This window comes from Hylobates moloch, unplaced genomic scaffold (assembly GCF_009828535.3).
Source record: "Hylobates moloch isolate HMO894 unplaced genomic scaffold, HMol_V3 SCAFFOLD_26, whole genome shotgun sequence".
Classification (NCBI taxonomy): Eukaryota; Metazoa; Chordata; class Mammalia; order Primates; family Hylobatidae; genus Hylobates; species Hylobates moloch.
In genome coordinates this window covers 3,582,228-3,596,132 of record NW_026652301.1, presented here as the reverse complement: position 1 = coordinate 3,596,132, position 13,905 = coordinate 3,582,228, and the positions used below count along the sequence as shown (strand labels likewise).

General features: G+C 42.7%; 1 protein-coding gene across 7 annotated transcripts in view; it reads right to left on the bottom strand.

Annotated features, from left to right (window-relative positions):
- The window catches only part of LOC116463130 (laforin), a 358,409-nt gene that overhangs the window by 256,653 nt on the left and 87,851 nt on the right, over positions 1–13,905 (bottom strand). For 5 of the 7 annotated variants that reach the window (XR_009211981.1, XR_009211982.1, XR_009211980.1 and 2 more), the window contains exon 3: positions 12,351–12,592. Coding sequence is in view for 4 of the 7 variants with exons in the window: in XM_058434463.1 (XP_058290446.1) it covers positions 12,351–12,592 (242 nt within the window). In the remaining 3 variants the exon portion in view is untranslated. Of the gene's footprint in view, positions 1–4,158; positions 4,696–12,350; positions 12,593–13,905 lie in introns of those variants that run through there. The other 2 variants (XM_032146093.3, XM_032146094.2) reach the window with 2 other exon arrangements.

The window sequence follows — 13,905 nt, the reverse complement described above, 5'->3', positions numbered from 1 at the left end:
CTTTAGTTTCCTTACCTGTAAAATAGGGATAATATCCCCTAGCATTTTTGGAATGATAAGGTAGGCTGATAGATGTGAAGCACTTAGACAATATCTATAACATTGTATGCTCTCAATGGTTATTAGCTATTCTTGTCCTTCACTCATTTAACTATGTCAGGCTCTGTTATAGGCACTCTAGGTACATCACCAAGCAAAACAGATATAAATTTCTGCCTTTATAATGCAGTGAAGCTTACATTGCAGTGACAGCATACAGAAAATAAAATAAGTAACTTATGTAATGTGTAGGCCATTAATAAGTTTTATGAAGAAAAATAAAGCAGAGACTGTGGATTGGGAAGGCTGAGATTGGATCAGGCCATCTTTTATAGAGTAGTCCAGGGAGGTATCACTGAAGGAGGGAGAAGAGTGAGTCATGTGCATACCTGGAGTAGCAGCATTCCAGGTAAAGAGAACAGCAGGAGCAAGTGCCCTGAGGCCAGAGCCTGCCTGGAATAGTCAAAGAACAGCAAGAGGGCCAGTATGGCTAGAGCAGAGTGAGAGAGGTGGAAGGCAGTAAGTAGGAGATGTGGTCAGGACGTAACAGGTGACCAGATTGTACAGGACCTCAAAGGGCTTTGACTTTTACCTTGAGTGACGTGAGAAGTCATTGGAGCTTTTAAACACAGGAGTGACATGACCTGAGTTACATTTTTATCAAAGCACCCTGATCACTATGTGAGAGTAGGTTTGATAGAGGAAGGGGCTGGAAGGGAAGGCCAGGAACAGGGAGACCAGGTAGAAGACCATTTCTGAAATCTAGTCTTGGGATCACATTGGCTCTGACCAGGGTTGTTCAGCAAAGGAGGAAAAACACAGATGCTATAGATGCTTTAACAGAATTTCTGGATGATTTGAATGTGACATTTGAAATAAAGAGAGGAGTCAAGGATAACGCTGAGGTTTGGGTCCTGAGCAGCTGCAAGCGTATTTCCATTAATGGAATCAGGGAAGACTTTCAGAACAACGACTTAGAGAAGCAAAGAACAGAGTTGTTGTTACGGTTGTTCTTCCTCTTTCTTATTATTGTCATTATTGCTATAATGAGGGTAGTGTCATCAATCCTTTCCCCTTTATTCTCAGTCTCATATTCTATCAATTTTCTTCTTTTTCTAGCAGGTACTCAGTGACGGCACACCTATGCCAGCACATTACATCTAGCTGCTCCCTTTTCCTACTGCGATCTAGTCCCACAGACAAATAAGTGGACACAGCACATCTCTTTCCCAGGCACATAACCTTGAATCTCCCCCTCTGCTTCTATAGTCACACCTTCTCACTCTCACCCCCACAGAAAACACCTGCCTTTTCTTCTTTTGGAAAAGACACTGGTCTTTGCTTTTCTCATTTTAGCCATTTTTCTTCCTCTTACTCCAATTTTTATTAATCCTTGCACCACTTCTTACCCACTAACAATACTGTCTGCTCTCATTCCCATTAATTCTCCTATGACATCTCAATATCACAACAAATCTCTGAACCTTTCTTCCTGACTTATCCTTTACCTTTGGTCCCAGTTACAACTCTTTGCAATAGGAAAAAGTCATTTGATGTCTCTAGGTCTGTTTGCTCCTCTGTAAAATAAAAGCATTAAATGAGATTATTTCTAAAGATACTTTCAGCTTTAACTTCTGATCCAACTGATTCTGCGTTTAGCTCTTCAGTGATTTTTCATGTGTGGCAAGTTCCATTTCATTTCCTGTTTCCTAACTCACTTTCAAATCTCTCCTTTCATTACTTTCTTATCATTTCCAAAGTCTTAACCACATTTTTCATCATTATTTCTTACACCAAGCCAAGTGGTTTTTACCACACCTTAATGATGGTCAAAAGAGAGTGTTTTGTGTTGTGTTTTACATTTTTCCTAATGCTGGCAAGCAGAATGATAGAGGGATAATGTTTCAAGTCTGAAAGAAAACAACCTCATTCGGACTTTCCTTCACCATGAATGAGATCTTATGATTGCCTTTGAGAAACCCGTGATTGAAAAGTTTTATTAAACACCGGTGACAAGCAGCTAATGGCATAATATCTGCTTTGATTTTCTCAGACACACTCTAAGTTTTCATCCTCACTTCTCTGTGGTCCCTCACCTTTGACTTCCTGTATCATGTAACTGCCAGTTTTGATCGGTTAATTGAAAGAGGAAGGATGACAAGAAAAAAAAAATTTAGCTCAGTGGATTGCCCCCTTTACAAATAAGGAAACACAATTTGTCCTTCTAGATTTCAGACTAAGCTGATAACATTTTAAAAATCCTGTACAGAAAGGTCTTTTTAAATGCTTTTATTTACCAAAAGTTTTGGGTGATTTTGAAATACATTAGACATCCCATTCATTGAGGAAAAGACAGTTTATTCCAAAACATTCTTTAATAGTCCTAAACTGATTTTGTCTATCAGAGCAAAAGGAACAAAGGTAAAAATCCACCTGAAAAAAGATCTTTGTATCATGGAAATTATGAAGCTGGATTTCTTAGACATTAAAGAAATTCACAGACCCACATAGTTTAAAAATTAAATTTTTAAGATTAAATTTTCACAACACATTATGACTGTAAATGAGTTACCTGAATACCAATTATTACCTCTAGTTATTTTTAGCAAGGGAGCTGGACTTCACTTTACTTAATGCTAGCTTATAAATTTAACTTTGTAAAATTATAGGGGAAATGTGTCCTGGCCAGCTGCCTCTGCCCAAAGCAAATGTCATCTCCCCTAAGTGCCACAGTTATATCTTCCCGTCCTCTGAGCTCCACTGAAACTTAGCTTGTATCCTTCTTGTCCCCCACGCCTTCTAAATAAGAGTCTCTTGCGTCTATCAATATGTGTTTGTGGAAGAAAGGAAGGTGCAGAAAAATAAATACGCATCATAGTTTAATTAGGAAAGTAAGGGCTTTGAATCAAACCTAGCTTTGTATCTCACTTCATCTATTTATTCATCATGTGACAACAGACAGTTGATTTAACCCCTCTGACCTTAGTTTCCCCATCTTTATCATGGAGATAATGAGACCTTCTTCATTGGATATTGTGAAGATTAAACTGGATATGATTATAAGTCACCTTGGATATAGAGGCTCTCAATTAAAAAAACACTTCTCTTTCCTCTATTCTAGCATATCACTCATGGTCCAATCCTGCATTACAGTTGGTTGAATGCAGGTCTGTTTCTAGGCAGCACATTTTTGAAGGCAAAGTTGTTCATCTCCGTATTTCCTGTAGAATCTAGGGTGATGAGCTGCATAGTCTGGAGGCACAGGAACTGCATATTATACTAAATTGAGGGCTGAGCCAGGATGGCCAAGGCTGTGAAGCAATTATCCATGGATTTGGTCGTTTGGGCTCTTTTGGTAATAGAGTTCCTCTCATGAATTTCCACTCTGGTCTAAAACAGCCCATCATGTTTTTAAATTAGCTTGCACAAAACACAACTATTTTCCTAGATTCTTTGGCAACTGATCAGAACACTATTCTCTGTCTCGCTACAGAAACTCCTGCAGGCATATTGACCATACCCTCAGAAAAACAAAACTGAATGCACTACATGATGCTGGGAAAACAAGTTGTGAGGAAAACAGCGCTGAGTCAAATAAATATAGATTATTAACTCCAGCTTGCCCTTGACTGGTCATGAGACCTTGGGCAGGCTACCTATGCTCATTAAGCCTCAATTTAACTTCTTGACGTCTCAACTATAAAAAACAAGGGTATTTTTTGCTTTGTTTGGCAGTTTTGAGGAAGAACAACAACAAATGAGAGATAATTCTACTTTAGTTGTTACACAGGGTTGTTGGGTAGAGAAGGTGATGCCTTGGAACAAACTTTAACAACTGTGAGGCAGGATAAAAAACAAGTCCTAAAAGCCATCATTTTTTGACCACAGTGAGCCCTTCTTTTGTAACGGTTCAGGCTTCTAACCTTATTTCCTCCTTTGGAAACTGACCAGCTCACGCACACACACTAGTGATGAAATCTACATAGCTCCATATCTTTTCCTCTGCATGGCCAAGAGTTTCAGTGCAACAGGAAAGTGCTGTCATGGATCCATCGTGCAACACATGTAGTGCTGTAAAGCAAAGGCCTCGTCCTCCTGTAGGCAGCAGGATCTGCAGGCATTACCCTTCTGTCTGATGTGCAGCCTAACTGCTTCGTGCTTCTTCTCATGTGTGAGTCACAGCCATCTTGTACAGTATTTCAAAAATACAGCCCCAAAACAAAGCATAGCCGAAAGTCATCCCAGGTGAAAGTGGTTGGCTTGGGGGAGGTCACACAGTCCTTTCAGTTCAGGTAGAATCCTTGTTTCTAGGTCATTTGACCAACATCATCCCAGGCTCCTTAAGGAAATCAGGAGGGGGCAGAAGCCGGCTGACCAGCTACAGGCTACACACAGAAGAACGAACCTTCCCAAATTTCTGGAAAAAATCTTCTTGTGCCCGGGCCAAGGCCTCTTCATCAATGTAGACAGCCGGCCTCTTGGCCATGAGGAAATACTGCACCTTCCTCAGGTTCCAGCCCATCACATACTGGAGCCAGCCGCAGACAGCCGCGGTGGAGCGGCCCACCCCAGCGTTGCAGTGCACGTACACGATGTGTCCCTTCTCCAGCAGCGCATGCAGCAGGCACACCGCCTGGGGCAGCATCTGCACTCGGCCTGCGGTGGGGAAAGCACAGCACACATGTGAATAACTAAACCACCAGATACCGCCACTGAGATCTCCTCCAGCACAGCCTGAAATCACAGGGCTGCACAGGGCCAGGCAGGGATATGAGAGTTTGCTTTCTTCCTCCTGCATTGTGAAGGAAAACGTGAGATCATTTCACAACCTGATAATAGTAAAGTGGCAAGAGCATTCCAGAGGCCAGAGGCTCTCTCTAATCCTTCCCTGGGTATTGCTGCTCCTTTGGGTGACTTCGCCATCCATGCAAATATCCCTCCAAAGAAAAGTGACCTATCGCCTGTCATCAGAATGCACTTTCACATGAAAAGTTTTTGCAGAGACTGGTCAGAATTTTAGAGCATTCAAAAAAAAAAAATAGTTGTCAGGTCTGGCCACCTGAATTTCAGTAAATCCAAAAGTATCTTCCAGCTAAATGTAAAACGCAGAAGTGGCCCATAATAGTTAAAGGAATCAATCTGTTCATTCAACATATGCTCATTTTCATTTGTTCAATGGAATGGCTAACATTATTCGATACAGATGGGATAACCAATTGTTCATTTATTCCCTCGAGATACAATGAATACTAAAACTGATTTAATTTTTATGTTTTCAGGAAATTATATAATTATATAATTTGGGGTTTATTTCAAGGTCACCATTTTGATGATTAGATTATTCAAATATCTTCTCATCACGCCAGGAGAGGACACGCTATGCCCTGCTGAGGCCTGGTAGACTCTGTTCCGCTCTCTCATCCTGTGGGACAGAGAAGCGCCCCACAGTCACTTTTTTGAGCTCCTTGGATGGCTGAAGTTTCTCCTGCTCACAGGTTCCCAGTATAGAGATATTTTGTAAGTTGGGTTTTTTGTTCATTTTCAGGGGGTGATCAATATAAATTATTTCAAAGGGAAAGGAAGAGGGAAATGAGAAAGCCCTGGGTTACAGCTCCATACTCATGACTTGGCATTCTCTAGCTACACGAACACAGTGGCCCCAAAGGATCCTCCGATGGTCACACACAAGAGCCCTGTGTGGCCTTCACGTTGCCATCCTTATTGGATGACCAAAGAGATGGGAACACCCCTCCCTCAAAAGATTTCACCTGGGGATCTGCCATGAGGCCCAGAATTCTCCCATGACAGCCACTCCCGTAAGTTTAGACTTCCCTCTTTAGATGTCCTTTGGTGAAATACAAGTGCCCCTGAAGGAGCCAACACAACACACTGAGATGAGGCATCAGCACCTGAGAACGACAGAGTTTACCAAGGACCACAATGTGGCTTGAAGGCCTCTCACTGGCCATTCCACCAAGTCAGGCATCATCCTCAGCTTCAGGCTCATCAAGCTCTGAGAAGGAGCAGAGGATAATATTCTAATCTTGTTGCTGGAGCTCTGTTAACCCCCTAGTGAAGAGATCTAAGAGTGCACACTCCACACAGCAGTTTAGAATGTTTGTACCTGGAATGCCTTCAGGCAGGGAGGACATGGTTTCAGTTCCTTGAGCTCCATCCCTGTCTGGCCTGTTGCCATACACTGTTGTTCCCTGCCTGGTCCCCAAGGGCATTTGTATTAGAGTTACCAGCTTCTGTGTATATCTGATTCCTCACAGTCCAAACTGAACCATGAACTTTAACCCATCTAAACCTCCACATCTGATTCCAGGGCACTCTGAGATTACAGCGAGGTGGGCCTGCCACTCAGTTACTCATGGTGCCCTCCTAGAGGCACTAAAATATCACTGGAGATGCAACAGGATGGTGAGAGCATCATGTGTGACAGCAAGATGTCTCAGCGTGTCTCAGGGAGAGCACTGCATGGCCAATCCACCATTTGCACTGGGGGATCAGAGGAGCAAAACCTCCAATGTATGATGGATCAGCCCTGCTGAGAAGGGAGAGGCCTGCTCCACTGCAGGGCTTCTGTTCTGCTGAGGGTATGAGAGGTTCACTCCAGGGAAAGCTGGGTGGGAGGAGAACTCTGCTGCTCGAGCTGGAAGCGTAGGTTCTTCCTGCTCCTGCCACAGCTAGCATCACATGACAAGCTCCCTGCTGTGCCTGTCTCTCCAGATACTATGTGCCTTGGCAGGAAACAAAAAAGAATCATTTAACGTAGGTTCAGGCTTTCCTCAGATGCCCAGTATGTGAATAGCCCACAGCGGTCATTTGCAGTAGGAGCTGCTGGACTCAGAATCCCAGCCCCTGGCACTGGGTGCATACAGCATCAGTGTGTCCAGCCTGCAAACAAGATCTTCCCTGGTCCCAGTCAAGATCCCTTCCCCAGACCTGTTCTCTGGCCAGAGGTTCTCCTAGGATGGGTCTGCACCAAACGGCACAAATGATGCAATACATTTCCCTTTTCATTTTATGTGTAAAACATTCTTCAAGAGGTATGTACACAGTTTAGAAGTTAAAAAGGGGCAAGTGTTAGTTTGAGGTTCTGTGATCTCAGGCACACACTCCTGAAAGGTACATGTCGGCTAACATGCAGAAGCTCCCAAGGCTCCCAGCTTCACACAGATTTCAGCATTGGGCACAGCCATCAGTGATCTTCTCCCAGAATCACTCAACCAATGCACTGAAGAATGAGGAAATGTTTAACCAACATAAAGAATAAATAAATACTTAAGAAGGGTATCAGAGGCCGAGCGCAGTGGCTTATGCCTGTAATCCCAGTACTTTGGGAGGCCGAGGCGGGTGGATTACCTGAGGTCAGGAGTTCGAGACCAGTCTGGCCAACATGGTAAAACTCCGTTTCTACTAAAATTAAAAAAAAAAAAAAAGCCAGGCGTGGTGGTATACGCCTGTAATCCCAGCTACTCAGGAGGCTGAGGCAGGGGAATTGCTTGAACCAGGGAGGTGGAGGTTGCAGTGAGCCGAGATCATGCCACTGCACACCAGCCTCAGGGAGAGAGCGAGACTCCATCTAAAAAAGAAGGGTACCGGAGAAGTAGCCGGTCCAGGGTGCCCACTCATCTAAGCCTGGCCACAGCTGAAGGCCTGGTTTATTTTGATCTCTTGTGACTACAAATCACCCTCTTTGGTTGATGGCAGATAACATTTATTGAGCCCTTTCTACCTTCCCAGCACTGTCATAAGCATTTTACGCACTAGCTCATTTACAACCACTTCTTAACAACTATGAGGTCAGCACTATTGTGATCTTCAATTTATATATGAATAAATTGAGCACAGACATTTGCCCAAGGTTATTCCCTAAGTGGCCACTCAAACTCAGCCAGTGTGACTCTGAAGCCTCAGGTCTTAACCACTATACTGTGGTCCTTCCCTAATCCACCTGGTTAATGGTATTTGTTGGCCCCCATCTTGTCAATCTGGATTCTCAGTCAGTCCCTCTGCACTCACTTACCGGCCCATGCTGCTGCTCTTACCCTGGGTGAGAATAATGTCCTCCTTGGGGATTAACACCTCTGCTCCACCCTAGAGGAGCCCTCTCAAGAAGACCATCTCTCTATGCTTGAAACCCATTCTAGGAAGACTAACCTAATATGTGACCCACCAAGGAATAAAAAGAGGGTCCCCAGGAAGGTTCATCTTGATGTACCCAATTCAACAGAGCCAGTGTCAACCAGAGCAGCTATAGATAGGCTCCACATAGAATTTATTTTGATAAGACATTTCCATTCTTAAAAACAATAAAACCTCAAGAAAAGACAGAAATCCAGATCTTTTAACGTAAAGTATTCCAAACTTTAAATGCTGACAACTAAGTTGAAAAACTGTAAACCCTCTGCAGGTCAAACAAGACATTCTACCCTCTGAGTTTCTGACTCTGTAATTTAATACAAGCCCTAGTTCTCAGTAGATGCTCCATACACACTCATTAAGTCCATGAATAAACACAAGACTAGAAAAACAGCAATAAAAGCCTGTTTGATCTGAGATACTACTAAGCACTTCTAGCCTAACTTGTAGTTCACACCTGCTCCAGGCTAATCTGACTCTGGACCAACCAAAAGCTTCCTGAAAGCACTATTGAGCCAGCCAAGGTTGTGAGGAGAGGGAGAGGTAGAGCATTTGGGCAGGTAAGTCAAGTAGACTGAGGTATTAGGGTCTGAGATAAAAGAGAGGGGTAAAAATGCCCTAAAGATATGCTTTATCCATGTGTGAACACGTACCCTAAAACTCAAAGTATAACAATAATAAAATTTTTTAAAAAATAAAAATAAATGCGAAAAAAAAGATACGCTTTATCCAAGGTTGATCCTGAAAGAAATCTGCAGCTTTCAGCCTTTCCCTCCCTCTCTCTCTCTCTCTCTCTCTCACACACACACACACACACACACACACACACTTTCCTTTCTTACTCCAGGAGCAGATATATGATGAATATATTATTTGGGGGGCATATCTTTTTTCCATCTTTGAAGTGTAATATAGATAGGATCCACGTTATCTATAACATCCTTTGGTAGAAACTTAAAGACTTGGAACTAATCCTACAATTCCAACTTTGCGATTTTCAAAGCACTTTTATATCAATTATCTTATTCTACTGTTACAGTCCTATAAGGTGGAAATTACTATCCTCATTTTCTTAATGCAGGAACTAGCCTGCCGATACCCTCCCAGCTACCTAGTGGTGACAACGCTTACACCCAGGTGTCTTGGCTCCAAGGTCAGCATTTCCGTGCGATGGGAGAGCTGAATTCAGTGTGTTGAGCGAGGGAAAGGAAGTCAGACTTTGACAACAGAAAGGTAGCTGAGGACTTCATGAAGCCTATGAACTCATTTGGGAGGCAAGGGTAGACATTTGTTATAAATAGCACTGCAGTGACAGAGGTCAAAACACAACCTGAATACCTTCTGTACAAAGAAAATTTTAATGAGCAGATTTGTTTCATTTTGTTTTGTTCAGGTGAGTGTTAGATTTGGCAGATTTTCATTCCCTAGGTGAAAGACACAAACAAAAATGTTTATAAAAGATTAAAAAAAAATCTACACCACCCTTCCACATACGACAAAGCATACGAGAGTAAGGATCGATCGCACGATTGATTGTAACAGATCTGTGACAACTAGCGGTGACAGTCAAGCCTAACAAACTGTCTTCTTTCTCAGACTTCAACTGAGAGCATTATGCTGCAGCTCGAAACACTTCCAAGTGGGTTTTTCTCTAGAGTTCTAAAAATATTTAGCTGATTAATCTATGTGTTCATTGGGCTAATACCGTGAGCCACAGACATTGGTCTATTGGTAAAAAGTTCCCCTGCCACTCAGAAGTGGTTATTAACCCTTAGATTACACCCCCAGGTTAGGCCAAGCCAAAGAAATCCATTAGTCGGTCTTACAGCTGGGCCTTTATCAAGTGGAAGCTTGCATTTTGCAGCTCAAATGCTGCCGCACTGTCTCAGCCTGAAAGAAGCTATGCTGCTGTACTAACAGTTACCACTGTGATCTGGTGACCCACTGACCGCAAAAAAGGTGTGAATACAACTACAACGGGTCCTTGGGGATACAGTTTTCCCTCAGGCTTCTGCAGAGTCCCAAACTATCAAGCAAATTACCTATCTGTCAGCAGAGCCTTCAGGTAATCAGTGTGTGGGTTAGGATGGGATGGCGGGGGATGCATGGCACAGTTGGCAGCCTAACTTCTCCCAGCCTCGTCTCACATCATTCTCCAACAGGATAACAATGCTGTCAAATCAGATTCAGAGATGCTGACATCAAAATGCTCTCTGAAAGCTACAGTCCTTCAAATCCTAACTATCTTCTCTGTTTTGAAACCAGGAAAACCAGCTGGACAAGGTGAATGTCACCTAGATTCAACCAATGTGCATCTTTGCAAATGAATTTTTTCTTTTTTTCTTCCCTGAAGAAGGGCAGAGCTCTTACAGCTAAATCATGCTTCCTTAGAAAAGGTTACCAAGAGGAATAATCAGACTGTCAGCGGCTCTCTCCAACTTCAGGAACAAACATTATACCCCATCCCCAGTGATAATTCAGCTCAGACACAGATCAACAAAGGGGCCTGGCCTGGCCAGGAGGACCACCTGAGATCCATAAAGGGCTGAGGTGGGCAAGGCCCAGAAACATAGGTTTCCTGTGGTCCTCATGGCCTTCTGTCTTGCAGACCATTCACTCTTGGGGAGACAAGCTACTTCCCTTACAATTTGTAGGCTCTGCCTAACTCCAGATGATCATGAACATAAGGGGCTGAAATTGCATGGATCTGAAGAACCTGCCTGAAGCGTCTGCGTAAGAATGCAGGGAGAAGCTTCATAGCTGGTAAAGCTGCTGTCTGGAGCAATGTTCTGGGTCCGACTGCCAGCCTTGAAATTCAGAATGGGCCTCTTTTTAGTTATACGACATGGACAATAACTTTTTCATGCCTCAGCCTCTTCGTCTGCAAAATAGAGACAGCTACAATATCTGCCTGGAGTCTTATTACGATAATTAAATAAGCTAATTTTTGTAAATTGCTTAGGAGAGTGTTTTGTACATAATATACATTTGAGGGAAGAGAGCGAAAGATAGAAACGTCTCTGAGCTGGATATCACTGTCCTTTCCCCAGCAGAGGAGGTCATCAAACTCCTTAGCCGCTCCTATTTCCGAAGCTCTCTGCCGCCCCCTGCTGACAGCTGCTTGATACTATCGGTGTAACTTGGTTCACTCCTCTACAGACTGTAGTTATCTCCATTCCTTTTCGACAAGTACCCTATTCTACAACCGGGCTAAAAATCTCTCATTCCTCTAAAATTCCATGCTTCTGCGCCAACGCCTGTGCTGCTGCTTCCCCCTAGCATGCCCTTTCTCCCTCCACATCTACCTATCAAAGCCATGCCCACCTCAAGTGCCATGGCATTCATGCAGCCTTCCTTTGTCGCTCCCCAGAATGTGCTCTTCCCATGCATAACCTTCCTCCAGCACGGTCCTCACTCCTCTCTTACCCATTCCTCTCTGTGCTGTAATTAGTGTTGAACTCGTCTTACTGCACAACTGCTTCTTCCTGCTATAGGATAGCGTCTAAAGTCCTTTTTGTCGCTCAAATCCTGCAGGATCATCTTTCCTCATTCTCTGATCCAAGCCACATTGGTCTTTCAGTTTTTGCAACACTCTGTGCTCTCTCCTGCCACAAGGATTCTTCTAAGCTGGTGCTTCTGTCTGGGACACTCTCTCCACTCACTCTTCCTCCAGCCCACCCTCAGACCTTAGCCCAAACACTATTTTCCAAGAAAACCCTCTTTGACCCCCCTTCCTTGGCCTGATTACCTGTACATAATCTCATAGCAATATCTGCCTATTTTTCTAACAAAAAATTCACCATAGTTTTAAACTTCTATTTTTAATCATTTGATTAACCTTTGCCATCCCTATAGGACAATGCGCTCTGTGGGGGCAGAAGTTGTGCCTATCTTTCTTTACTGCTGTGTTCCTAGCTACCAGCATAATGCCGCATACCCAGTACATACACAATAAATATGTGTTGAATGAATAAACAAAGAAGCCACATTAAACAGAATCTTAGCCACAGTGTCAAAACATATGTATTATATATATTAAATATGAAATCATATTTATTCCATTTCTACCATTCATTTTTAAGATATTAAATTATAGATAGATAGACAGCAAGCAAGAGTTTCTCTGAAACACAGCAAGGAGGCAGAATAGTTCTGATCCTTACCTTCGGTGCTCATATCTGGTGTTGGCATCCAGATGTAGGCCAAGCCTTCTTCCCTATATAGTTTAATCATAGTGTCTGGAGTCATGGGCTCTGGGTAGCGGTTACAGCCTGAGGAATTCTGTACAATATCCCATTCAGTCTGGAAATTCATTACAGCTGTAATCCCCAATTCATGCTTCAGTTTGATGGTTACATGTTCCACTTGACGAGGGCAGCTACCCAGCCAGATATTTGGTAGAATTCTAATGAGAACATATGGAGTCAACTATTACTAGTGTTGTTCTGATTTGAGGTTTAAGGAGCTGCATAAAACATGTAGTATTAAAATATAACTAACCTTTAAGTCTGGCACAGGAAAGCTAGATATTTTAGAATATGAGCACCAATGTTATTATTGAAAGAAAAAGTACTGGTGTTGCTGCTTTGGGGAAAGCAAGTATTTCAATTAACTAGAATGCTAGGAAATGGACATTTGCAAACCAAATCAAGCAATATATTAAAATAAGTCTACCAAGTTGTACTTATTCAATGAATGCATATATGGTTCCACATGATAAAAATCCATCAACAGACTTCAAATGCTAACAAATTAGAGGTGAAAATTCGTGTAATTATACAAATAAATTCTGAAAAACAAATTTCAGCAGGCATTCCGGTTTAAAAGTCTATGTAAATATTTCAAATAGTATGAGACTTTTAAAATATGCTAAAGAGTAGAAGCTAACAAACAGCAGACTTCTTTTAAATAAAATCAGATTCAACATTAATTCCATTAGTACCTAGCAGTGTTCTATAAGTTTCATCTAATGCTGCAAGGTAAGAAGGAGAAATAGCAATATAGTTTCCTTTTGGAAATTATCATTGAGGTTTATTATAGAAAAAATAATGAAATGAAAAAGTTAAAAACTCAGAAAAATTTTAATAACCCTTTAGACAAGAACCCAAGGAGAAAAAAAATAAAACACGCCTATCTGGCCGGATGCAGTGGTTCACATCTGTAATCCCAGGACTTTGGGAGGCCAAGGCGGGTGGGTCACCTGAGGTTAGAAGTTTGAGACAAGCCTGGCCGATTCTACTAAAAATACAAAAATTAGCCGGGCGTGGTGGTGGACACCTGTAATCCCAGCTACTCAGGAGGCTGAGGCAGAAGAATTGCTTGAACCCGGGAGGCAGAGGTTGCAGTGAGCCGAGACTGCACCACTGCACTCCAGCCTGAGTGACAGAGTGAGACTCCATCTCTTAAAAAAAAAAAGTTTATTCTCTCCTGTAGGGTAAGCAGAACTGAAGTGTTAGAAAGACAGTGGTGGATCTTCATTAGAGAATTGGGCAATTGGCTTCTCATGTTAACAATGTTGACAACAACAGCCAAAAGGAAAAATGTAAAAAAACAAAAAACAAGCTGGGGCGCAGTGGCTCACGCCTGTAGTCTGGCACTTTGGATGGCTGAGGCAGGGATTGCTTGAGGCCAGAAGTTCCAGCCAGCCCAGCCAACATGGCAGAAACCTCGTCTCTAGTAAAATTACAAAAATTAGCCGGGCGTGGTGGCACACACCTG